Source organism: Canis lupus, chromosome 18 (assembly GCF_003254725.2).
Source record: "Canis lupus dingo isolate Sandy chromosome 18, ASM325472v2, whole genome shotgun sequence".
NCBI classification, from domain to species: Eukaryota; Metazoa; Chordata; class Mammalia; order Carnivora; family Canidae; genus Canis; species Canis lupus.
The window spans coordinates 17,878,859-17,904,543 of record NC_064260.1 but is presented as its reverse complement, the minus strand read 5'-3'; the positions used below and the strand labels follow the sequence as shown (position 1 = coordinate 17,904,543).

Sequence of the window (25,685 nt, the reverse complement as noted above, 5' to 3'; positions counted from 1 at the left end):
CTGTTTTAGTTATTCTCGACATTTTGCTCTTTAATGTAGACTTTAAATCTAAGTTCAACCAGACAAACATAACTGGTAGGATTTTGACAGAAAAAGCAGTGTGATAAAGGGTATCTCTGACATGTTTCTGCATTTAATAGAAATACTCCCAAAATTTCACTGTTAAAATATGATAGGCTTTTAGAAGGTTCTTCGGCAGCTACCCTTTAGCAGATTAAGTAAGTTCCCTTCTAACTATAATTTTTTAAGAGTTCACTTGGTTTTATTATTAGAGTTTGGTGAAAAGTTACATGAGGGAAAGAAGAGGAAGAGTGAGGATTTTAAATGACCATGGGTTTCCAGACTGGTGAATGGAATGATGGAGAGGTCATTCACTAAGACTTTGAGCGCCATCAGAAAAACAGATTTACAAGAGAAAATGGGGTGTTTGGTTAAATTTGAGAACCTGGTGGGGCAATTCAAAAGAAGATATGGTATGGATGTATGCTGTCCAATACGGTAACCTACTCACACATGGCTAGTGAGCACTTGAAAAGTGGTTGGTCCACATGAGATGTACTGTAAGAGTTCACAATAGACTTTGAAGATGTATAAAAACAGTAAAATATTTCATTTGTATTTTTTACACTGGTTATATGTTGAAGTGATAATATTTTGAGTATACTGGGTTAAGTAAAATATATTAAAATTAATTTCACCATTTTAAACATTTTAAATGAGGCTACCAGAAAACTTAAAATTACATATGTGACTCTCATTATATTTCTGTTGGACAGCATTACTAAAGCTCTTGGGAGATGTAAATCTGATATTCATGAGATAGAAATTTATGAATCATAATTTTATCGGTGGAGTTAAGGCCACAAGTGCTGATCCAACCATGAAGTATGTTGACTGAAAAAAAAACTAACGCATCTAAAACACAAATTGACTTATAAAACTCCATTTACCAACAACTTCTCAGGAATGTAAATTTGCAAGCCGAGAGATACAACCATAATATAAATACTGAAATTCTATGTTCCAATGAAGCCAGACTACAGCTCACATGAAAAAACAAATCATAGGACTATTACTTTAACTGAATGTAAGCTTTTTTTCCACCTCTATAAAATCTGTACATACATTAAAAAAAGCTGGACTGAGAGCCCCAAATAACCCAATGCTGTAAACCAACCTGATGAAAAGGGTCGTCTCTATATTCTTTTTTCACACTTGGATTAATTTGAGGATTTTCCATATCTGTCTCACTGGTACAAGATGACCGGCATTCTGCACAGTGTAACAAGTCTTCCCATAATACATCTTCTGTTTCAGATTCTGGCCTTGTACTTTCAGAATCCTGTCTGGAACTTGAACAGCGAGAGCTGCAACTAGTACCCGATTTAGGGGCATCCTGAAATCAAGATATTCTTTGACATTAATGCAATTTATGTACCCTTTCCAACTCAAAGGATTCTATCAGAACCATACACTGGTATTTTTTTTTTTTTGCTATAGCAACAAATACACTGTCAAATGACAGTGAAACAGAGAGCAAAACATTAAAAATAAGCTTTTAAGGAGTAACTAAATTTCCTCATTTCAAAATTTATTAAACTTCAAATCTCAGCTTCAAGTGTTATTTTGCATGCGAAGGTTGTGCCTATTTCCTCTTAAATTTTTCTACACAGTTCAGAATTAAGTTTGTATGGACTGTATAGTCAGTGAATATTAACCACCTTTAACTGATGTGTTTAATGGAGTTATTTCCTTACTGTAGTCTTTTTTTAGCAACACAAGATCTCATGTATCTACTGTTTTTGTTTTTCAAACAGAAGTTCAATAAATTGATGTAAAATTAATAATCTATCCCAGGAAGATAATTGCCAACTCATGTTTTTGAGATAATCTATGGCATAAAAATGAAAAACTAAAAAGCACAAGTTAAATAATTTCTAATCAGTTTCCTTTTTTCTCGCAGTTATTATTGTGCAAAATAAATATTTTGGGGCAAAATTTTGATGTAATAATTCAAAATAACTTTTACTGAATAAAGAATGATAATAGCTATCTTTATAGCCAAGTATGCTGAAATTCTCAGATTTGTTTTTAATTATCCTGTCACTAAGACCGTCAATTTCACCTTTAAAATGTTTTAGATGTATCCCTTTCTTCTTCTTGTATTATCATCAGAGTTCAGACTTTATCATCCATATCTTATTTGGTATAAAGAGCCTCCAAATTGGCCCCCAATCTGAAAGGCCTTCCCCACTTTCCAGATTATCTTCCTAAAGTGAGCTTTTTTCCCACTCCTCTGACTAAAGTCCTTCTGTGACTTCCCACTGCTCTCCTGGATGAAGTTCAAATTCCTTCACCAGCATGCTTGTCTTCAAATGTGCTACTCTTTGGACTTTATTCTCCACTTGTCCCTACCATCAGCTTCTCCCCCAGGGACACTGGGCTACTCCCTAGCCCCTAAACACAGCTTGTTCCTTGTCACTCCAGCCTCCAATTATGTGTTTACCTTGTATCCTACTCTCCTCTACAACCAAGTGTCAGGAAAACACCATCTGTGTCCCTTTATAACCGGTTTCCCTCGTTTCTGACCCTTGCTTAGTCTTCTGGCAATGGGGAATAAAACTATCTTAAAGAGACACTGAAAATTATATGAGCACTGTAGCTTTCAGTACAAACCAGGTACAAAGCAGGAGCTCCACAAATGTTAGTTTTGAAGCTTTCTACTTAGAGTGATCCCTTAGTCCCTAAAGTGAGGTATTATTATTTACTTCCATGACAATAAATTTTACTTTGCTATTCAGCATCTCTATTGTCTGTGTTATTAAATGTTCACGTATTTAATATTCTCAAGTAAATCATAACTCTCAAATACACTGTAAGTCGATGAAGACAAAAAACAATTTTTTTTGCCACCCTTACCATATGTAACAAAACATCCTGAACGAATGAGACAGGTTTTTGATAATTAATTAATTAATATTAGAATAGGGCCCCATGAATATATATTTAGTGTGTTAAGGATTTGTGGGAAAATAATTATTTGTTTGAAGGAAGGAGAAGTAAAAATGTTTTGAAAGAGTTGAGCAGGAAAGTAGAGAAATAAAAAGAAAATACAGAAAGAAAAAAGGTAAAAATCAGTCTGTTTTATAAAAAGCACCCCAAAAATGTTTGATTTACTAATGTCAACCAGAATACTCAAAGCATACACAATTTTTAATCATAACTGTTTTCATTAGATAGTAAGGCACAGAAAGTATTAAGTAACCAGTAATCGCTCACCTAAAATTTTGATAAAACTAGCTTTTATCTATCACCAGCTTCTGATGCAGACTTGCTCATCTGATACAGAAATGAGTAACAAGATTAAAGGCCTGATGATTATTTAAGTGAAACTAATGGGTGATTTCAGAAATATCTTTAATTGTTTATAAATGTATTTTGCCAAATTCTGATTAATAAGCGGGCCATTTTATAAACGGAAAATCGAAAACTTATGACCTATGACCGCTTGTATGTCAAAAAGAATTTTACTGCAACATTTAGGTGGCTAATGGCCACTTTGAACTTCACAAAATATTGCTGAAAAAAGGCTCTCTTCTCCTCGGTGCTGCCTGCGGAAGTGGCAGCCATCTATTGCTGGGCATCATGGCTGCCCTCAGACTTCTGGTGAAGCCCAAGATCGTTAAAATGAGGACCAAGAAGTTCATCTGGCACCAGTCAGACTGATATGTCAAAATTAAGCGCAACTGGCAGAAACCCAGAGGCACTGGCAACAGGGTATGCAAAGATTCAAGGTCCAGATATTGATGCCCAGCATTGGTTACGGGAGCAACAAGAAAACAAAGCACAGGCTGCCTAGTGGCTCCTGGAAGTTCCTAGTCCACAACTTCAAGGAGCTTGAAGTGCTGCTGATGTGCAACAAATCTTATTGTGCAGAGATTGCTCACAATGTATCCTCCAAGAACTACAAAGCCATTGTGGAAAAAGCAGCCCACCTGGCAATCAGTCACCAATCCCAATGCCAGGCATAGTGAAGAAAAAGAATAGATAGCTTATGTTCATGTCATATTTGTGTTAATAAAACCATAAAACTACAAAAAATGCTGAAAAAAGGCTAAAAATTGGAAAATTTTGCATTACAGAAAATAGCTCAAGTTAATAGCTCATTTAACTTGGTCCAGTCTGCTTATTTTAAATCTTTTGACAGCTAAAACTCTGAGCATATAATCAATTATTTATTTGAAGGGAATAAGAATTTATAACATAAATGCTTTGTACCAGGCAATTGTGTATAATCTTATTTAGTACTAACAATCTGAGGAGGTTGGTCTCCTCTCTGTACAGATGCAGAAACTGAGACTCAGAGAAGTTAAATAATTTTTCCAAAATCACTTAAATATTCTGAGTCCAAGCCCATGGTTTCTTCATTATGCTTCTTTCTCATTGAATGCTACTTTCATTAGATGAAAAGCTAATTTTCAACAGGGAATAAAAATTGAAAGACACTTGTAGAGTTAAACAAAGCAGGAGAGAGTAGGAAACAGGGTAAATGCTTAAAGGAAGTTATCAATTCCACAGGACACCTCCCATTCTAAATAATCAAGTAACTCCACTACCATCTTCCCAACAGGAGACTAGAAGAAGACAACCAGATAAACATCGCAGATAGTAGAAAAAGGCAACAAACTGGGGCAGGGGTGGAGCTGGGAGGAAGAGGGGTTAAGTGAAAGTCTACACACTAAATGACAAGATTACCACTTCATTCCCAATCCCCTTGATGACAAATACCATGGCAGCCTAGAATAGTATTTACTACTCCCATACCACCAGCAGATTGGAGGATTCTTCCTAAAAAACTAAAAACCCCTAAAAAGTATATCTATAGATATTGACATAAAGGAGGCTTATAACAAATGGGTGTGTCCCTAACCAGTCATTTCATTATGAAGAACGCCAGATCTATCCATGCACAAAGTGCGTTCCAAAAGGAGTTCCTTGTGTCTCAACCTTAAAGAAAAATATCACTAGTAATTTGAAGAGAACAGGATACATAAAGATGTAAAACAACACTACAACACTACTGTTTCCTGTCTCAATTTTATTCATAAAGGAATTTTTGTTTTGCTTTCTTAAAATACCTTGTAAGGTTGGCTTGATTTGAGAGTCAGAATTTGCTTGAACTGCAATGCAGCTTTTAAAATATCTTCTAGTTCTAAAGCTCCCTACTTTACAGATAAAGAATCTGAAGACCAGGTTTTATTTTGAGGTAATCTTTTATATCATTAAAAAAAGACTTAAAACAACCAATGCCTCCTAGCTAATTATTAGCATTACTTAGCTTGAAATCCAGAAGATTTACTCATTAAAATAATTATATTTAATATTTATTTAAAAGTTGAGATCCGTAGGATATTGTTCTGTTCTTCAAGAATCTCAACAGTTCAAAATATAGCTGCAAATCAAGAAGAACAAAGATTATGGGGTGAGAAAAGTACTTCTAAAGCCCAATAATTTATTCTATTGGAGCAAGTGAAGATCTTCTATAGAAGACCTGGAATCCCTTCCAAGACCAACTGACTTGACTATACTACTGAAGTTCACCAGGGGACAATATAACATATGATCTGCGTGAACAGGCAAAGAGCAGACACACTGGCATTAGGGGTGTCTATGACAGCTACCGAAGGAAGAAACACAGCCAGTCACCACTAAGATTAAATAGAGATATAACCACAGAGAAGACTGTATGAAGAACAAGTAACTCTTCTAAGCTTAGAATAATCAAGGTATGCACACTCCTGCACAGGATAATACTTGATTTTTCTAAAGTATAGCCCTAAATCATCAATAAAAAAATTCAAATATAGTCTAAAAAGAGAAGGCAATGTTCATCAAAAAGTGTCATAAGTGACATTTGCCTTGAAGTGAGATAATGAAATGTTCTGTCCATAGAATAAAAACTAAAAAAAATACAATTGAATGAAATTCTTTTTCTACTTAAGTAGTTGTAAGGGATATGATAACTTCAAGTGATGTGATAAAGTTGGAAAAGGGTTTAGAGAAAAACAAATATTAAAAAAGAAAGAATCAAAGGAGAAAAAAAGAATTGAATTTTATAGTATGGGCAGCTTAATAACTAGTGATAGTAACATGAAGAAAGTCACTTAGAATGATAACTGCTATCACCAAGAAGCTACAAAACCTTACAAATTGTGAAAAAGACTCACACAGGAGTTCATAGAGTGTCTCTCTAGGATGATTGTCTTTATTTTTTTTTAATTTTTTTTTTTAATTTTTATTTATTTATGATAGTCACAGAGAGAGAGAGGCAGAGACACAGACAGAGGGAGAAGCAGGCTCCATGCACCGGGAGCCCGATGTGGGATTCGATCCCGGGTCTCCAGGATCGCGCCCTGGGCCAAAGGCAGGCGCTAAACCGCTGCGCCACCCAGGGATCCCGGATGATTGTCTTTAAAAGTAAACAACAAACTGAATGTATGAGTCTTCAGAGATAATGCACAAAAGGAATACAAAAGTGTAGCTATCAAGTGTGCAATACATAAATCTAAAACTGCTACTCCATAAATCCAGATCATGTAACAAGATAATTGACAGTGATGGGAAATAAACTTATTTCAATAATTATATTCAATTGTTGGAAGAAGTTGTAAATTAGTAACACATAAAATAGGTATATATACACATATGTAAGGACAAAGTCTATACCTCATTAGGGTAATGTTTCTTATAATGGTGTGACTTTCTGTTCCGAAGAATGCTCTCAGAAGTCCTGTCCATGTGACGGCGTAATGGGTATCCCGTTTCAGGACCTTCCTCACTGGAGACTTCATCAGAGACATTTGTTATTGTCCTTTGAGTATCCTAAGTTGGGAGTACACAAAGAGAATTACTGGTAATTTATGACTGAATTTGTAGCTTCACAACTGCAAAATTTTAAATTATATGTATTTATACATACACCTTCAAGTATCTTCAAAAACCTCAAAGTGATAGATTAGTATTACTCAATCTTCTTTAAAAATGTCTTAAATTAGTGATTATACAGTTATTTCAATTTTAAGAGTAATTCAACAGCCATTTGTCAAATATTGTCCTATAACACCTCTGTTCATGAAAACATTTGAAATAGCTTAGAAAATTAAGAATATAAAAGAGAATAAAAGTAAAACAGAGACCATTTAAAAGAAGCTGAGAAAACTGAGATGAACTAAAATTACTATTTCTACAAACCCAAAATGCCATCAATTATAAGACCATTACTGATTTAATAATGACATGAGGCAGGAGGAAGTAAATAGTAGTTGCATGTGTGCACATATCAGACAGACATTATGTACATCCAGATTTTGGATATTCTGAAACTGAGAGAGTCTAGAGCTTAGGTTTTATTGATATTTTTATGTTCCTCTCATAACTTTAATAGGAAATAAGTAGCTGAAAATGTGTTTGAAAACTGTATGACTGAAAACTTACCTTTTGAGTGATGACAGTGATGTGAAGCTCACATTATTAGCTAAATGCTTCAAAAATCTAAAATCAGAGTAAGGGATTCTATTTCACTGCAGCCCCATGCTACTGACTGTATAGCTACTGGTACTGAAAACGCATGTACTATCAAGTAGTAGCACATACTTCACTCAAAATGGAAGAATCAACAAAATGTTTATGTTCACATGATATAACAGAAGCAATATCTTTTAATTTGGCCATATTTTTTTTACTATAAGTTTTTTTAAAAAAAAAAACCTAACCCAAAAAAAAAAATCAGCAAAATGAGGAGATAGAGGTTATCACATAAGGCTTTGTTACAATAAATGCAGGATTTCTTTATTATTTTGGAAAAGTAAACAAATAATTATTATCCTTATTAATAAATATGTCCTCAATAATTTTTTTTTTCAAATTAAAACCAAAACAAATGTGCTGACACCAAAGGTAATGAAGGTAGAAAAGACAAGGTAATATTCTTGTATGGGGAACATGAATGGAAAGCCAGATTTCTAGTTCAGTTTTAAGATAATCTAGATGTTCCATTTAAAACAAATTTGCATGCACACATACACAGAAATGAGGAAAGAGAAGACAAGGCTTAAGAAACATCAACTATGAAGTGCCTTAACATTTTGAAAGACGTGGAGCCATCAATCATGAATTCGGAGGGTGCCAAGTTATATCAGCAATCGAGTTTATTCATGTAACTTTGATTTTCAGCTTTATCAGTGTGATTTGTAACAGCTCAGAGAATAAATTCTGGAGAAAACATGTAGTTCAAAGGTGATTCCGATATCTAAGTCACTTTCCATTAGCTGATGTGAAATCATACAAGCAAAAAATTTTAAAAATCACACTGACTTTGCTGGGAATGTTCCTCAGTGTTCCCGTGTGCCAGGTTGTCTCTTCTGGTCGAACAGTTTCACACTGAGGTTCATGGCTTTGGATTCCCTCTTCACTGGTTTTAACAGTCTTTTTCCCTTCAAGGGATACGTAGCCATTGTCAGTCTCTGTTGATTTATCAATTGAATTTTTTGCTTTCTTTGATCTAAAAAGAAAAAGTTGCAGAAGCATGTTATGTGTACCTAGCTTATTTTGGATGAGTTACTGATGGAATATTATGTTCTGTTAATAATTAAATCTGGTAGTTATTTCTCAGGATGTTAATGGCTACCTTATTTTTATAATAAGTAACTTAGAAATATAATACCTATCGTATAAAATAAATCAATAATTGTAAATAAATGTCCTAATTCAGCTTACCGGATAGGTTGGGAGGTCTTACAGATAGCAATTCTAAGACATACACCCTAACTTATCAAATGATTCTTGGTCAACAACTTGGTCTTTATGTAAAATCTATGATAAAAATTTTGCCAATTTTATTATGGTTAATAATGTATTTTAAAATTTTGAAAAAAAATAAAATAAAATTTTGTTTAAAAGACTTTCTGTAATTATTAATTTGCAATTAGTGTTTTAACTTGGTTTTAGCACTTTCGTTTACTCAAATAAATACTATTAATATATATATACATAAATAACTCTGATAAATTCATTTTAGTGTCAAAGGAGCCATAGGACCTTTTGTAACATAAAATATTTGAAGAAAATGAAAACCTTGTAATACAAGTTTGTAAATAATGGAAGAAATAGAAATGAAGAAAACCAAGAAGATAAAGAAGTAACCTCTTTCACCCATTGAAATACTCTGAAAAAATATTACTATCATGTAGCCATTAATTACCTAAAAGGCTACAACTGACATTCCTCACTGATAGGGATTTAATTTTTTCAATATACAAAATACAACATGAAAAGTAATAGGGGATCCCTGGGTGGCTCAGCGGTTTAGCGCCTGCCTTCGGCCCGAGGTGACATCCTGGAGTCCCGGGACTGAGTCCCACATTGGACTCCCTGCGTGGAGCCTGCGTCTCCCTCTGGCTGTGTCTCTGCCTCTCTCTCCCTCCCTCTCTCTCTGTCTCTCATGAATGAATAAATAAAATCTTTAAAAAAAGAAAAAAATATTTTGATTTATAGGCCAATGCTTGAGGAATCTTCAGAGACTACAGTGGGTGAAAGAATAGTTATCCAAAAGAAATGAAAAAAAGAAAAGAAAAGAAAAGAAATGGTTAGTAAAAATACAGTGTAAGTCCTATACAAAATTAAAATGTGCTCAATGCAAATTAAGTTTATCATGAAATTTATTAATTTCTTGCATTTAATTTTACTTAAAATAAATCCCCTTGAATTTTCTGCAGAGTATCCATTTTGCAAGAAAAAAATTAGTACAGGTCAAAATACCAAAAATTTTTACCAATCCACAAAAGAGGGGCAACTGAGCGGCTCTCAGTTGGTTAAGTGTCTGACTTTGGCTCAGGTCATGATCTGGGGGTGGGGGAAGGGCTGGAATTCGGCCCTGTTGGGCTCCCTGCTCAGTGGGGAGTCTGCTTACCTCTCCCTCTGCCCTCCCCCTACTCCTGCTTGCATTCTCTCTCTCAAATAAATAAATAAATCTTTAAAAAATGCACAAAAGAATTTAAGAAACAAAACATAGGATCATAGGGGAAGAGAGGAAAAAAAATGAAACGACAAAATCAGAGAGGCAGACAAACCATCAGTGACTACTAATCATAGAAAATGACTGAGGGTCAATGAAGGAGGGTGAGGAGATGGAGTAAGTAGGTGATGGACATTAAGGAGGGCATGTGATATAATGAGCACTGGGTGTTATATAAGACTGATGAATCAAAAAAAAAAAAAGACTGATGAATCACTGACCACTACCTCTGAAACTAATAAACATTTTATGTTAATTAACTGAATTTAAATTTAAAACAATTTTTTTTAAAAGCACAAAAGAATTGCCTTTAACACTATAGTTACTCAGTCCTACTGGAATCTTTTAGAACTGTGCAGGACCTTAGAACTCACTTATTCTAAATGCTCATTTTAGAAACAATGGATCAGAAATACAAAGAGGTCTAATCAACTTATATAAGGTCACACAACCAGTTAGAGGCAAAGCCAGCACTAGAATACTGACCTTCTGACCATGAGGTTAATGATATTCTCCACACTACCTCCAACTACCCACTCCTGGGGAAGTTGCCTGATAGGATTTCTTCTTAATACACTCATCAAAGCCTAGAAAGCTTTTGTTTTATACAAACAGGCCAAAACAGGCCCCTCTCCTTCCTGACCTTCTACTGTAAGGTTATTAAAGGAGACAGACTCCACTTCTTATATGCTTCACAGAGCTCCTATGCTTTCTAATCATTCAGAACACATCTCCACAGAATTGCAAGACTCAGAAGCCTAATCCTCTGACCCTTTTCTTTCTATATGACCCTGAGAGGCATGGCAAGACCAAGGGAATGAGCTATAGAACAAAAATCATTTAAGAGTAGCAGAGGAAAGGAGGAAAATGGATTAATGTAGTGAAGAGAAAAGGCAAAAACAGAAAACAAAAGGTACAGAGAAAACTTGTGACCTACTCTGTCTCAGGAAGAAAGTGATAAAAACACCAGCTATTAATTATTCCCATCACCTCACCCTTGAAAACTATGCAATTAGTAGACTTAGAAAAAGACTTAGGGAAGTAAAGTTCCTGATATTCCAAAAATGTGAGAAACCACAAAAGATAGACAAGGCGTGTGCTGGAAAGTTATCTATGAAGGGTCCTGGAAATTACACTGTGCTGGAAAAAAAGGAAAAGGAGGTGAATGATGTGAACGAAGACTGGAGAGTTGGTAGAACCATTAAACAGGATGTGAAAGAGAAGAAATTTATTTTGGAACTTGAGGGCCTAGAAACACCCTTAGAAAGATTACTAGGCAGTTGAAAACAGTGCTTGGAGGCTGGTAGTCAAAGTAGAAAAAGTGGCTGAAACCTTATAGAGTGAACCAGAACCCTAGAGGGCAAAATGATAAGGACCTGGTGAAGAGGGCTTTGAATCATTAATAAGTGATGCTTCAGGGATTTTTCTAAGGGAAATGTACTCTTTGCTTACCAGGACAGGGTAAAGACTGAAGCTATGGAGGGGGTACTAGTAGTACCCACTGCACATACCTTTCAGCTATCTCCCTTCCTCTCTTATCTCTGCCTACTTCCGATCTTCACTGGGTTTTTCTTTTCCCCACTACCTCCTCAGACACAGAACACTCTCAGGAGACATGAACAATAAGTTACTAAACTATAGCAGCTTTCTGATGTTTCTCACAAACTGAATTCAGATAGTTGCAAACCAAGTTAAAAGGACGAAGAAAAAAAAAAAAAAAGAAAAAGAAAAAAAAAAAAAGGACGAAGAAAATGCTAAATATATGTACCACCCTCAGAGTTTACAAAGTAGCTCAAAATTCAAATTGAGGCAGATTGGAAGTGGCTGGTAATAACAACTCTTGCACAAGATCTGTTGCAGTGGCATGGGAGGGGCAGCCCGGCCATAGCTCAATGGGCTGGGAAGGGGCTACATCTAGGGATTAACTAAATAAATTAGTTTATTGAGAACAATGGGAACCAGGTTTTTCAGTGATAGAGAAGGAAGATATAAAGACAAGATAAAATGAACTCTGAGGTACTATATTTGAACTGGAGCTATTATTGCAAATTCATGGCTTATAATATATCTAAATACAGAAATAAATCTAAATGTAAAAGAGATAAACACACACACACACACACACACACACACACACACACACTTTTTAGCTCTACCCACTAGGGATAGTAATACCACAGCATCTGTAAGCATTTCTAGCACTCAGATCTTGCTTTCTACATACCACCTTCCTAGAAGAAATGGCTGACTTCAGGGCTGAGGCAGAGGAGTACAAGCTGAATGTAATACATTTTGTTACCCTAGAAAGGAAGAAAGTAACCAAAGAAGGAAAGGGACATATCAAAGAAGACAAACTACTCAAAGGGATCCCACTAAATTTGCCAATTTAGGCCAATCTGATCATTGAAATGAATAATGACATTAACAAACTGAATAAAATAGAAATCCATAAGTAAATAAATAAGGGAAAGCTTATCCTTAAAGGAAAATGTCAACTAAGAAATGTAAAAGGAATAACAGAAAAACCACCATCTGGCAACTATCATAGCAACAATTCAGGTAATAATTAATCATCAATGGATGTTAAAACTAGAAGGTAAAGGTGAGATAAGAAATGGATTGTTTTTATAATCTTAATGTGTCTCCACATAGGGCATTTGTTGATTATAAAGAGAAAAATAAATTTATAATGGAGAAATCTGACAGATATTACATTAATCAAGCAATTAATGTAAATATAGTAAGGGAGCAAATTTATGTTGATCCTTGATAGGATGCAACGAGAAGAACTAAATATCCCTTCTATTATATTCCTGCCAAAAATGCATAACTTGGGTTTAATCATGAAGAAACATCATGCTATTAACTCAGTATTAGGCTGAATTAGTTAAATGTTAAACAACTAGCTCTCCAGAGGTAAAAAGTCCTTGTTTGTAGTGTTTCTTGATTTCCATGGTATAAATAATCCCATCATGGCCCAATTTCAAGTACCAAATGATAATGCTGACCTTGGAGGTGGGAAGAGATATGCATATTCCACACTCACAAGTCACTTGGACTCTGATCCCGACCAGAGGCATAAACCCAAATTAAGGAACTCTGTACAAAGGGACTGCCTTTTAGTCTTAAAAAATGTGACAAAAGGGACGCCTGGGTAGCTCAGCAGTTGAGCATATGCCTTTGGCTCAGGGCATGATCCTGGGATACGGGATCGAGTCCACATCGGGCTCCCTGCATGGAGCCTGCTTCTCCCTCTGCCTGTGTCTCTTCTCTCTCTGTCTCTCATGAATAAATAAATAAAATATTAAAAAAAAAAAAAACGTGACAAAAGTGAAAATTGAGGAAAGGCTGATGTCTGCTCCAGGTTGAAGGAGACTAGAGAGACATGACCACTGTGCAGCACAAGATCCCAGATTAGAACTTTCTCCAGAAGCAACAAGGCTATTAATAGGGATAATCAGCAGAATTTAAATGGGGGCTTGAGTGAAAGATATATGGGAGTTCTCTCAACTTTTCTGTAAGTTTGCAATTGTTTCAAAATCAAAGTATATCTTTTAAAAAGTACAAACTGATTTGTACCCTGATAAGGACATTTTGAATTTGAGCGTAGTGAAAATGCTGAAAGGAGAAAGAGAAGGAGAGCTAAATTCTAATTAATGTAGGTAAGAGGGTCAAAAACTGTGACTGCTCCAGGTAATGTTTAGTTCTACCACCGATCACTGTATCATAGTGCCATTAACAGCTGAAAGACAGGACCTCACAGAATAACATTAATTTCTCAAAAAGAACACCAGTTACCAGGACTCAGATGTTTAATTACCCCCACTCCCTGTTTTAGGGCACAAAGATACTAGCGAAAGGTAGTGGGACTGAGAGATTTACTTAAAATATTAATATTGTAAAATTCCACTTAGGAATATTAATATTTTTTAAAGGGAAGCTACTTCATTTAAATCAACTTTAATATATGTACAAATATAAAAGCAAAGTAAATAGTATTTTGATTTTAAAATAAGCATATATATCTAAATCCTCATTCTCTACTGAAAAATAAATTAAAAAAAAACAGAGTAGGGGGGTTCTTGGGTGGCTCAGTCAGTTGGATGCTCAACTCTTAATTTCAGCTGAAGTCTTGATCTCAGGGTCTTGAGTCAAGCCCTGCACTGGGCTCCTTAAAAAAATAATAATAATAATAAAATAAAATAAAATAGAGAAAAAGCTGGTATCATGAAAAGTACTGCAATATAGAAAAAATGGTACTTTTTAGTATTATCCACAAAAAAATCTCTTTGACAGCTACACTGAATGCATGTAATACATTTGCTTAATAAAACAAGAGTTAACAATTTTGTTTTAGATCAACCCAAACAACATGAGTCACAGGCATGTGGGCAGTGAGGTAGTACTGCCTTGAAAACAGGAGACATAACAAATCTATACTGATCTTACTTATTCTGTGATAGAAGAAGTATTTCCTGCATTGGATTTTGAACAAAAAGCATTTGCAAAGAAACAATGTGCAAATCCACTGCCATGGTTAAAGCTTGCCATGTTTTATAATCATAGCTAATTTTGTAACTAGCCTACTGCGTGAATGTTTGAATGGCATGACCTGTGTAGAATTTTCTTTAAAGTATTATGCTTGACACTCAAGAAAGATAGCTCTATGTTGCAAATACTCTCAGAAAGAAATGACTTTTAAAAACATAAGTAGTATAATTAGGGTAGTTCTTTTGTGAGATGAATAATGATTGGTCCTGCCTGGAAAAATGCAAAAAATGTACAACTTACACCAAAAATAAATCATAAAACTAGATGTGTTTTTCAATATTGAAAACTTTAACCAAAGAGTTGACACAACTTTTAAATAACTTATTAACTTATGAAATTTCAAATCTTTTGTATCAAACATGAAAACCAGGGCATGTGAGTAGCTCAGTGGTTGAGCATCTACCTTTGGCTCAAGTTGTGATCCTGGGGTTTTACGATCAACTCCCGCAGAAGCAGGAAGCCTCTGCCTAGGTGTCTGCCTGTCTCTCATAAATAAATAAACAAAATCAAAACACATGAAAACCAGTGTGTTTCTATTTGAAAAACTCGTCAGGTAATCAAGAACACTTACGGCATTCTGTACTGTCCTGGGGAAGAAAAAGGTGGAAATGTTTATTGGTGTTCTAGAAAAGGTGTGTGTGTGTGTGTATAGAAGGTGACAAAAAAATGAAGGTATATAAACAGATTCAACTGAAGATCATCCTTCTACTACTAAAGGACATGAGAGAGTTGCTATGGGGAAAGTTAACAGTAGCAAATAGCTTTTGTTCTAGAGCATGGTATGAAATTTCAAGTCCTGCTCTTATTTCTACAAGATCAGGAATCCAGAGGGAGGGAAGGCTACAGTAACAGAATGGATAAAATCTCAGATATAAGAAAATGACACAAAAGCCTACATACATATCACCATCACTGCTGTGTGCAGCTATGCATACACCTTGAAGATATGCTAACATAGCCCTTCAAAGACGTCTGGGTACTTATGTTTCCCTAGATATACTCTACAACACCTAAGTTTGAGAGGTATATACCAAATTATGTATTATGTACCAAATTTATATATGGTACCTGTAATTTTTCTAGAACTCATCCAATTCTAAAATAGAGTGGCTATAGCAAAGGTAATGAGTTATCTAGTTTTGGTCTAAGATATTTTTTAAAATCTGGGATATACTGACATTACATGGTCTTCACCCTTGTCCGTGGGAGACAGACTTCACCCAGTTTACAGCTTAAATGACTGAACCATTTAAACTGCAGTCACTAAAAACCAAAATTTTAATCCATGTACCAAAAATTTATGGTGGGACTACATTCCACTCTTACTTAACATTATACAGTGTATGTACTGCATTATGTGAAGAAAATCAATTTATTAAAAATCTTTAACATTTATTTAAGTGTTAAATCCAATATGGAGGTTAAATGGGACAGTAATCTTTCATGTAGGTCAGTCAGGGGGTGCCTGGATGGCACAGTGGATTATGCATCTGACTCTTGGTTTCAGCCCAGGTCAGGATCTCAAGCTCTTCATCACGCTCTGCGCTCAGCACAGAGTCTGCTTGAGTGAGACTCTTTCTCCCTCTGCCCCTCCACTCTCCTCCCCTCTAAAATAAATAAATCTTTTAAAAACAAATCAAAATCCCTACCCACCCAAACCCTCTAATCTTTAAAAAAAAAAAAAAAAAAAGGTCAGTCAGGCAGTGAGTTAACATATGACCTGGTTTTACTCTGGCATCTGTCTCTAATCCACCAAGTCAATTTATTATTGACTTTTTCAGTGATATTGTAAGGGTGAAATTAAATTAATCTTAAAGGACATGTAAAAAAAGCTTAAGTGTCAAAAGTCTGAAATAGGTATTATGCTGAAGAGATATACTATCAAGATATAATTCTTCCTACTCAAATCTTCTTAGTAGAAATTACAATTATGCTAATTTAAAACTATAATTCTTTGAAATTAAAGTACTAAATACTCAGGAAATATGGTTAATTTCTACATCTTTTTAAATTGATACTTTCTTTGGCTTTGTTTTCTCAGTTTCACAGAGTTCTTTTACAATAATTCCTAAGTTTTTTTAAATGAGAAAGTTATGGGACGCCTGGGTGGCTCAGTGGTGAAGCGTCTGCCTTTGGCTCAGGGCGTAATCCCGGAGTCTTGGGATCAAGTTCCGCATCGGGCTCCTGCAGGGAGCCTGCTTCTCCCTCTGCCTGTGTCTCTGCCTCTCTCTGTCTCTGTCTCTGTCCTGAATAAATAAATAAAATCTTAAAATAAATAAATAGAGAACATTATGTCTTGTTTAAGAAAAATAGTTTTATCCTGAGAATGAACTGTACTTAGAAATGATAAATAGGGCTTTTCCAACTTGTAAACACAGGATGTAAAAATAGTAGTTTTCATTCTAACATCTAAAAAAACAAAACATACCATATATAAAGCTTAGACATTTGTGTGGTTATACATTTATCTTCCCATTAGTTATGATAATTCAGATACCTTAATGGGAGTTTCCAGCTTTTCAATTTATTATCACCAGGAACAATTTTAAGTCTCAGCTGATCTTTCTCTTTCTGACTTATAAAAACTTGAAAGGATAAGACATGATCAAGATTTCAGAACTCAGTTTAGAACTTCCAAAATTAACATTTTTCTTAAGATCTCTTTGTACCTAATATTTAAAACATTCTCATTCATATGCTAGCAAACCAGTTCCAAATGAAACAGCCGAAAATAGTGCATCCTTAAAAACATTTAGATTATAAACTTGTCATTTTAAAGAGAATAAATTCAAAGGGATTTAGCTACTATATTATCAGTGGCTGGTAGTCAAGGTCATTCTAATAGCTCAAAAGGAAAAAAAAACTGAAGTCTGAATCTCATTTGACTAGAGAAACATAGCAGAATTCCAAAGGTACTAACCTACCTATCTAGGGGCATTTTGAATGTTACATAATAGAATATCAGTTTTGGGCAACGAAGACAACTAATTGATTCCCCCAAAGCAAAACATATCCACTGTGCTATTTATTTTATAACTGCTCATCAGAAAGTCTTGAGAAATGTGCTTAAGACATTGACTTTACAGAGATTAAATGATCCCATCCTACTGTCAGAAAGCTATTTATTACCAAGAAAAAAAAAAGACTAACAGAATGCAATTCAAATTCAAAACAAAACAAAACAAAACAAAACCTGTATCTTTTCTGGACTAAGAACAGGTGGTTAGACTAGTCAGGGGATCCAATCTAATGTCATGTTACTTCAGACTATTAGGCTTTTGTTCAATTTCCCTCAAAATTACAAGCAATGAAAATATCCCAAGATACAAATGCTTAATTTTATAATGCATGATAAACTTTATCATATGAGCACAATCACAAGGGGATGAAACAATGATATTAGTAGAGGAATTAACAAAAGTGATAAAAAATAGTTATGTGCAGTATCCCTTTTCTTCATTTAATAACTTAGCAACTTTTATCATTATACTCAGTAGTTTGATCATATGTTTTAACTTTTTTCAAACTGATCACACATCTATGTAAACTAGTAATATAACTGAATTGTTATATTACTCATTCTTGTATTGAGATACAAGATAACAATACAAGATTGAGTTAGGTTTATTTTTGCAGTTTGCTATAATTATATTTTCCTATTTGGTAAACCTTTACTGTGATACAAACTATACAAAGAGCCCAATGTATAAAAATAGAATTTCATACTATGGTATACATTTAATTCCTTGAAATAACAATGCCATATGTCAGATAATTTTACACAATTGAAGCAGAGATTTAAGAAAAAAATGTACAACTCACATGGCATTAATAGTCAATTTGACCTATAGTGCTGATAAAAATAGATAACCAATTTCATAGAAGTAAAATAATACTTGACAAGCCACAAAATAAACCCAAAGCAAGAAATCCCAACTATATATACTTTGATGATATACACTCATTTTCATATAGGTATATTTACACATATCCCAAAGTAAACTTTATGGTCTCTATTTTTCCATTATTTTATAGCATTATAATTTATCAAAACAAAATCCATAATGAGAGTCATATTTAAACTCATTAATCTTCACTACCAGAGAAGGAAGTGCCAGAAAAGAGATAATGCATCTCTATACCATATAAAGCCTTGAATAAATACAAACCCTGATAAAAAGAAAGCAGCATGCCAGAGATCTCTGAAGACAGCGCCAACGCTGTAAGAGGTGCTTGTACCGTGGCTCTGAACTGTTCCCTCCTGTGTGTTATCTGTGGTACTAGAACCATCTCCTTCCCTATGTACTTCCAAATGGGCTGCTTTTCTTAATTTCCTTCATCAGAAGAGATTAAAAGTAGAATATAGCTTTAAAATTTTAACAACCACTTTCTTGGTAGCACATTGAAAATTTTGATTAAACATAAACACAGAACTTTAATACACAATAAAATTCAGATTAACTGGATAAAAGTTAATCCAAACATTAAGGTACATATTCAAGAACGATTTCTCTAAATGTTAGGTTATTGTTCCTTGCTCACACTGACAAGTCAGTGGACATTAGGTTGTAATGATATCATTGGACAGATTTTTACAAAGCATTTCTTCCCTATTTGAATGCCACTTATCTGCAGAAGAAGAAAGAAGAAAATTTAGACCAAAGAGAATTATAATCTAACTAATCAGCAATGCTATTTATCTAATGTAGGTATTATCTTTTCAAACGAAAAAGGCTTCAATCTCAACATCCCCAAACTGCAAATGTCACAATCTCTTAGCAACGATATTCAAAAGAGGAATCGCTCCAAAAGACCCTTAAAACAGAACTCCATTGTGCCAGTGAGACTTGCTATGTTTACTTAATCAAGGGGCAATATAAACAGCTTCAAACAGCAATTAATAAACAGAATTTAGCTGAATTTTTTTTCCTGGCTACTGTTTTTGCCAAAGTGTTAAGTACAAGATTCTGTGAACAGAGGGAATTATCAGCAATTCCAGCTAATATATTCCCTACAATGATATTAGGTGCCTTGGAAATGAGCTTTAGGAAAGAAAGCAAAAACAACAAAGACAGGTATGTGGTCTCATAATAGCCTTGAGGCAAATACATAAACTAAGTTATTTGGTAGCTTACTCTGAAGCTTTCTGCTTTATTTGAAAGAGTGACTTTATAAGATAATATTTTATTTGAGTCAAGAACAATCCCAGATTCAAATTACACAAATCCACAAAAAGATCACTTTTAACAGAATACCTTCGTCTTTTACCCCCTGTACTTAGAGGAGGTTTGGGGGTTCTTGTTGACACAATCTGGCAGTGCACGGTTCCCAGGAGCAGCATCAGCCATACTGGCCCAATCACTTCAGTTAGAGGTATACTATGTGGGCTAGAAGCGGAACAGAATAATACTATTGCAGCAACTACAAAAAGGGAAAGAAATATGTTTAATTATAGATCTGATAGTCATTTCTTCAAAACTTTAAAAAATCGTTCTAACATCACTTCTTGACAGATTCCTTTTCTAAATTTAAATAAGTTAAAAATGTTACTCCAGACAAGCTCTTTTAGACTATTTGTTTTTTTTGCACTGGCTAACCACACTATTCAGTAATAAGCTCCTGGAACAAGATAACATCCAACAAAGTCTTTAAAGTACACATTTTAATGATGCAATGAAAACCAGCTGCATATGAATCTAAGAGCATTCCTGATAAGATCACAATCAAAAGAACCACTAATCTCAAGAGCACTTAATTTCTTTGTTTTACAAACAAGGAAGTCTATGATAGGTGTGTAACAAGGCTATCAAGAGCTTCTTTTCAATAGAGGTTTATCCACTTGGGAATAATAAATTTATTTGGGTATATTTTTCAGGAAAACCACTAAACACTCACCAATGCTAACCACTGCCATATGAAGAAGAAATATTGTTTTTGCCTGTTCAGCATCCTTTACACTTGCCAGACATTAAGTCTCTGTCCTTTGGGAATTGGCCTTCTTTATCTGTCAATCAAATGGTCTTATTTCTCCCACTTCAGGGATAGCGAGTAATCTAGTCTTGCCTGAGTCTTAATTCTAGGCACAGGAATTAATAAAGAGACGGGCATGTGACCTTAACAGGACCAATCAGAATCTTTTTAAGGGATTAATACAGATACTTGGAAAGAAAGTCTTTCTCCTACATCACAAACAGTAAGAGCTGTGGAACTAGGAAATTGCCAGGGGCCACCTTGGCCACCTCCTTAAGAATGAGACCAGCACAATGAGAACAAAATTAATAGCACAGAAAGTGAAGACATCATCTGAGCCTCTAGATCCAGCAACACCTGAACATAGGGCCTAGGAGTTCCTAATTCTGTTTTGGAACAATTGGAGAATTTGAAAATTAGGAGTTTTTTAATTCATTTTGTTAGGTGTGACTGTTGTAATGTGCTTGTGTAATGTGCAAATTTTGAAGAGAACCATGTTGTGTTCAGGGGTAAAAACATCATGAGGTATATAATTTAACAAAATATATTAAGTAAATATTCTAAAATATGAATAATGATTTAATAAAAAGATGCACATATGCTATTTAGAACGACTATGTAACTTATCATGTAAATCAGGACTCTTCTGAGAGTGAAAGGAGAGCTGTTAATAAACGCACCAGGACGACACAAGTAGACTTAGACAGTTGGACAGTCCCAAGCAAACTGAACAAACAGCCATCCTGGTCTACCTAGTTTCCTGGGTTTTTTGAAAATTTTTGTGATCAGTGGTAAAAACAAAAACAAAAGCAACACTTTTTGCAAAAGCTAGTTTGCATTTGGTTTTTGCCACCTGCAACTGAGAGAATCCTGGCCAAACTAGCATACCAAGATGCAAGCTTAAAATACCACTTTATCTCCTAACATGTTTAAGAAGTATCATAAACACAGCTTTCCGCTTTATATTCTCCTGAATGATAAGTTTCTTTCAAAAGAAAAAAAAGACTTACATTTTTAAAAATGCCAATCATCTTTATAAATTACCCTGGAATTTAACACAAATTCTCTAGTTGTTTTATAACAGAGTCTACAATTTTGAAAAATATGGAATTTTTGTTGTTTTTAATGTGAACTCTAATGTGACCCTTATTAAATTCCTTTAACTTTTTGAGCCTTGATTTATTTTTTTTTGTACAATAAAACAGGATATAGGTACTATAAACTCCAGTGAGGTCATACATATAGAACATTTTGAAAAACTCCTTTACATGAGAAAATGTGTACTTCACAATGGCAAATAGTATTTTTATTTGCTATCATTAACTTTCTTTAAAAAGAAGGGGAATGCAAATGCTACTTCAGAGGTTCCGGTTTCATGGGGCGCCTGGGTGGCTCAGTTGGTTAAGCATCTGACTCTTGATTTCAGCTCAGGTCATGATCTCAGGGTCCTGGGATCAAGCCCCAAGCAGGGCTCCGCATGCAACGGGAAGTCTGCTTGAGATTCTTTCTCTCCTTTTCTTCTGCCCCTCCCCCTGCTCTTTCTCTCAAATAAGTAAATCTTAAAAAAAAAAAAAAAAGTTCAGTGTTTCAGGCACAAAGAACATCTTAAAGTACTTCAGATTTTATATGGCCTCTTGCTGGTTATCTGTAATCTTTCAGCTCTGTGACCACTGTCCCCTGGTGGGGCTGGAACCGGCAAACTGTACTTGGTATCTTGACAGGAAGTTATTATGCTCTGTGAAATTCTGCCAGTAGAAAGCATCAGGAAAAGCTGGGGGCGGAGGGGCAACTTCATTCCTTCCTCTTTTTCCTGGCTGTGCCTAAGTGTCCATATCACTTCCATGGCCTCAGTTCCTAAGACAGTGGTCCTGGTATAATGTCCAACATACTGTTCCCCTTTGAGTGAAGGGTTAAGGAGAAAACATTCACTTCTCTTATATAATGCTAAGCTATACCTTAAAAAATAATTTATTTATTTATTCATGAAGACACAGAGAGAGGCAGAGACACAGGCAGAGGTAGAAGCAGGATCCCCATGGGAGTCCAATATGGGATTTGATTCCAGGACCCTGGGGTCACGACCTGAGCTGAAGGCAGACGCTCAACCACTGAGCCACCCAGGTGTCCCTAATTTATATTTTTGATCATTTAATGAAGTCCTATGAACTAGACAGAAGATTTTTTGCTAGACAGTACTTCTACAGATTCCTTGAAGAGCTCAATGAAGACAAAATGTTTTATTAGGCACAAAAGTTCCAAGGCAGGACTTCACATACTGGCCAAGTGGAACTCTAAGGATAACTGTCAGAAATATAAACTATATAAAGTTTAATTTTCAGGTCTGTCAATCTTTGAGATTTAGCGGCAGATGTCAGGCACTGGGAATAGTAAGACAAAGAAACGTAGTCTCTGTTCCCCGCCCCTCCTCAATTTAGAAGAAAAGGGGGACACATAAACAAAATACTGTAATGGACTGAATTGTGCCCCTTGTCCTGTTCATATGTTGAAGCCCTACAGGGCCTATATGGATGTAGTAAAGGTTGAATGAAGTCATAAAGATGAAGCCTTAATCCAATAGGGCTGACATCCTTTTAAGACAAAGATATACCAGAGGTCTCTGCTCACACACAGAAGAAAGACCATGTGAGGGCACAGTGTGAAGGTAGCCATCCACAAGTTAGTAAAAGAAACCTCACCAGACACCAACCGGATGGCACACCGATCTCAGACTTCCAGCCTCTAGAACTGTGAGAGAATAAATCTGTTGCTTAAGCCACACAGTCCGTGGTATTTCGTTATGGCAGCCCAAGGAGACTAATGCAATACCTATGAAGAGTGCTATATAATACACACAGGGAAGACCTACAGCTAAAGTGCAGGTAGGAAAGGATTCTCACACAAGGTGACACCTGATGCCTAAGCTAACTGAGAGAACAAGTAGATGCAGACTAGGGAAACAGAAGGGGAAAGGGCCACCAAACAAAGAGAGTTGCACATTCAAAGGCATATAGGATTAAAAACAAACAAAAAAGTACCACAAAACAACACAAAAAAGAAACGGCAAAGAGCTAATTTAGTCTGGTAAAACCTGAGGAAAGATTCAACAAGGGACTGATTAAAAACTTCGCTTTCCTCTTGAAGGCAATGATAACTAGAAAGAGATTTAGACCTTAAGTGGCTGGTTTGGATTTGCAATTTAAAAGGTAAATGGACAGAAGGCAGAAGATAGGACTATTGGCAGTAATCTGGGTGAGAAATGATATAAGCAAAAAGTGTAAATGGAGTTGAGAATATATAGTTGAGATACTCAAAAGGCATGGAATTGAAGTAAAATAACTATAGTTAGTTATACCAAACCAAATCTGACTGTACAGGATTCTTTCTACCTTTTAGGAGATAAGGGTGGGATAGAGAATGAGGTCTTAATTTAGCACACTGCATCCTATTTTTATATGCAAAAAGATGGAAGCCCGGGGGTTTTGAAAGGTACCAGCAGATTCCTGAGGGTCATTAAGGGTCATATCATTACTTTGTCACTGTCTGTGATGTGACACAGATTAAGTCACTTCTTTAAGCTTTACTAGGAGAATATTCAGTGCTCATCATTTAGGAACAAATATAATGTTAAACTCTATTTCTGAACTGAAAAATATCTTTTTCACATCTGATCTAACCAGTCTTCCTTATTTAACATAGATAAGCCAGTAAGTGAATTTCAGACACAATATGTGAACTTTTAGTTACAATGGAAATTAGTCATCATGATAGTAAAAGACAGCAAAAAGCTTAAATGTCCAATACTGATGTAGGATATTTTACAATAATTTAAAAATATATTTTTAAGACTCTGATGCTTGTGATGACATATGGCAAAAAAAAAAAATACAATTTTTATATAGAATAATCTCAACATATAAAAAATGTTACAAAGTAAACTGAAAGGCAAGATTATGGGTAGGTTTCTTTTCTTTATTTTTTTTTCCTACATTTTCCAATGAATGTTTGGAATGAATGTTTATTTATCACTTCATTAATGAGAAAAGCACACATATTCTATTGATAAAAATCACAAAATCTTCAGAGTTCACTCCTTTTCATGTATGTAAGATGTACTCTGGCTAAAAAGAAACAATTTTCCTAAATGAAAGTCTATAGGTTTATTACACTTTTTATTTAAAAGACATTTATCTGGGAAAGAAAAAGATTTTTATCTTCTATTAAGAGTTGTTGATAAAACATATTTAAATCATCATTCAGGATTACAATGTTTTTTAAAAAGCAAGACATTAAAAAAGGCTGAAAAGGTGCCCACTAAATTAAAATCACTGCTTTTATTAGAGTACTGGCATGTAAGTGGTATCTTCTTCATCCCTCCAAAAGCTCTACAGTGTCTTATATTATGTGTTGTACACTGCTGCTCTGACTGGGCACCACAGCACCGCTGCACTGGGAGGCAGCTTGCTGGAGGTGTAAGCATGTGGCTCTGCAGTCAGACGGCCTAGACCTGAATCTGCAGACTGTGTGGCTTTGTGGCTTCAGGGTCCTTCGGGTCCCCTTTCTATAAGCTAGGCAAATACCAGTACCTATACTTCCCTGTGTGATTGTGAGAATTAAAACAAGAATCTGAAAAGCACTCAGAAAATGGCACATAGGGGCAGCCCTGGTGGCTCAGCGGTTTAGTGCTGCCTTCAGCCCAGGGCCTGTTCCTGGAGACCCGGGATCGAGTCCCATGTCGGGCTCCCTGCATGGAGCCTGCTTCTCTCCCTCTGCCTGTGTCTCTGGCTCTCTCTCTCTCCCAGGAATAAATAAATAAAATATTTTAAAAAAGAAAAGAAAAGAAAATGGCACATAGACTCTCAGTACGGAATGAGGGCAGTCTCAGAACACAATGGATAAATGAGAAGAGAAATCATGGCTGACACAGGAAAATGAACTTGTATAACTTACATAAAAGACGACTGGTGTGGTAGGTATACGTGGTATGCATTTGAAGAGACTTTCTAATTGCTAAATTCCTCTCCATCTGTATTTTTCTTTAGCCACCCACAGATTCTAATTTTCATAAAATTATACTGGAAAATAACTGCTTTGT

General features: G+C 35.2%; 1 protein-coding gene across 5 annotated transcripts in view; it reads right to left on the bottom strand.

Annotated features, from left to right (window-relative positions):
• The window catches only part of PHTF2 (putative homeodomain transcription factor 2), a 113,621-nt gene that overhangs the window by 21,167 nt on the left and 66,769 nt on the right, over positions 1 to 25,685 (bottom strand). For 3 of the 5 annotated variants that reach the window (XM_025449382.3, XM_049096415.1, XM_049096417.1), the window contains exons 6-10: positions 19,879 to 20,044; positions 18,793 to 18,957; positions 8,374 to 8,560; positions 6,727 to 6,882; positions 1,178 to 1,396 (exon numbers count right to left, since the gene is read on the bottom strand). In XM_025449382.3, coding sequence (XP_025305167.1) covers positions 1,178 to 1,396; positions 6,727 to 6,882; positions 8,374 to 8,560; positions 18,793 to 18,957; positions 19,879 to 20,044 — 893 coding nt within the window. The remainder of the gene's footprint in view (positions 1 to 1,177; positions 1,397 to 6,726; positions 6,883 to 8,373; positions 8,561 to 18,792; positions 18,958 to 19,878; positions 20,045 to 25,685) is intronic. The other 2 variants (XM_035701396.2, XM_049096416.1) reach the window with 2 other exon arrangements.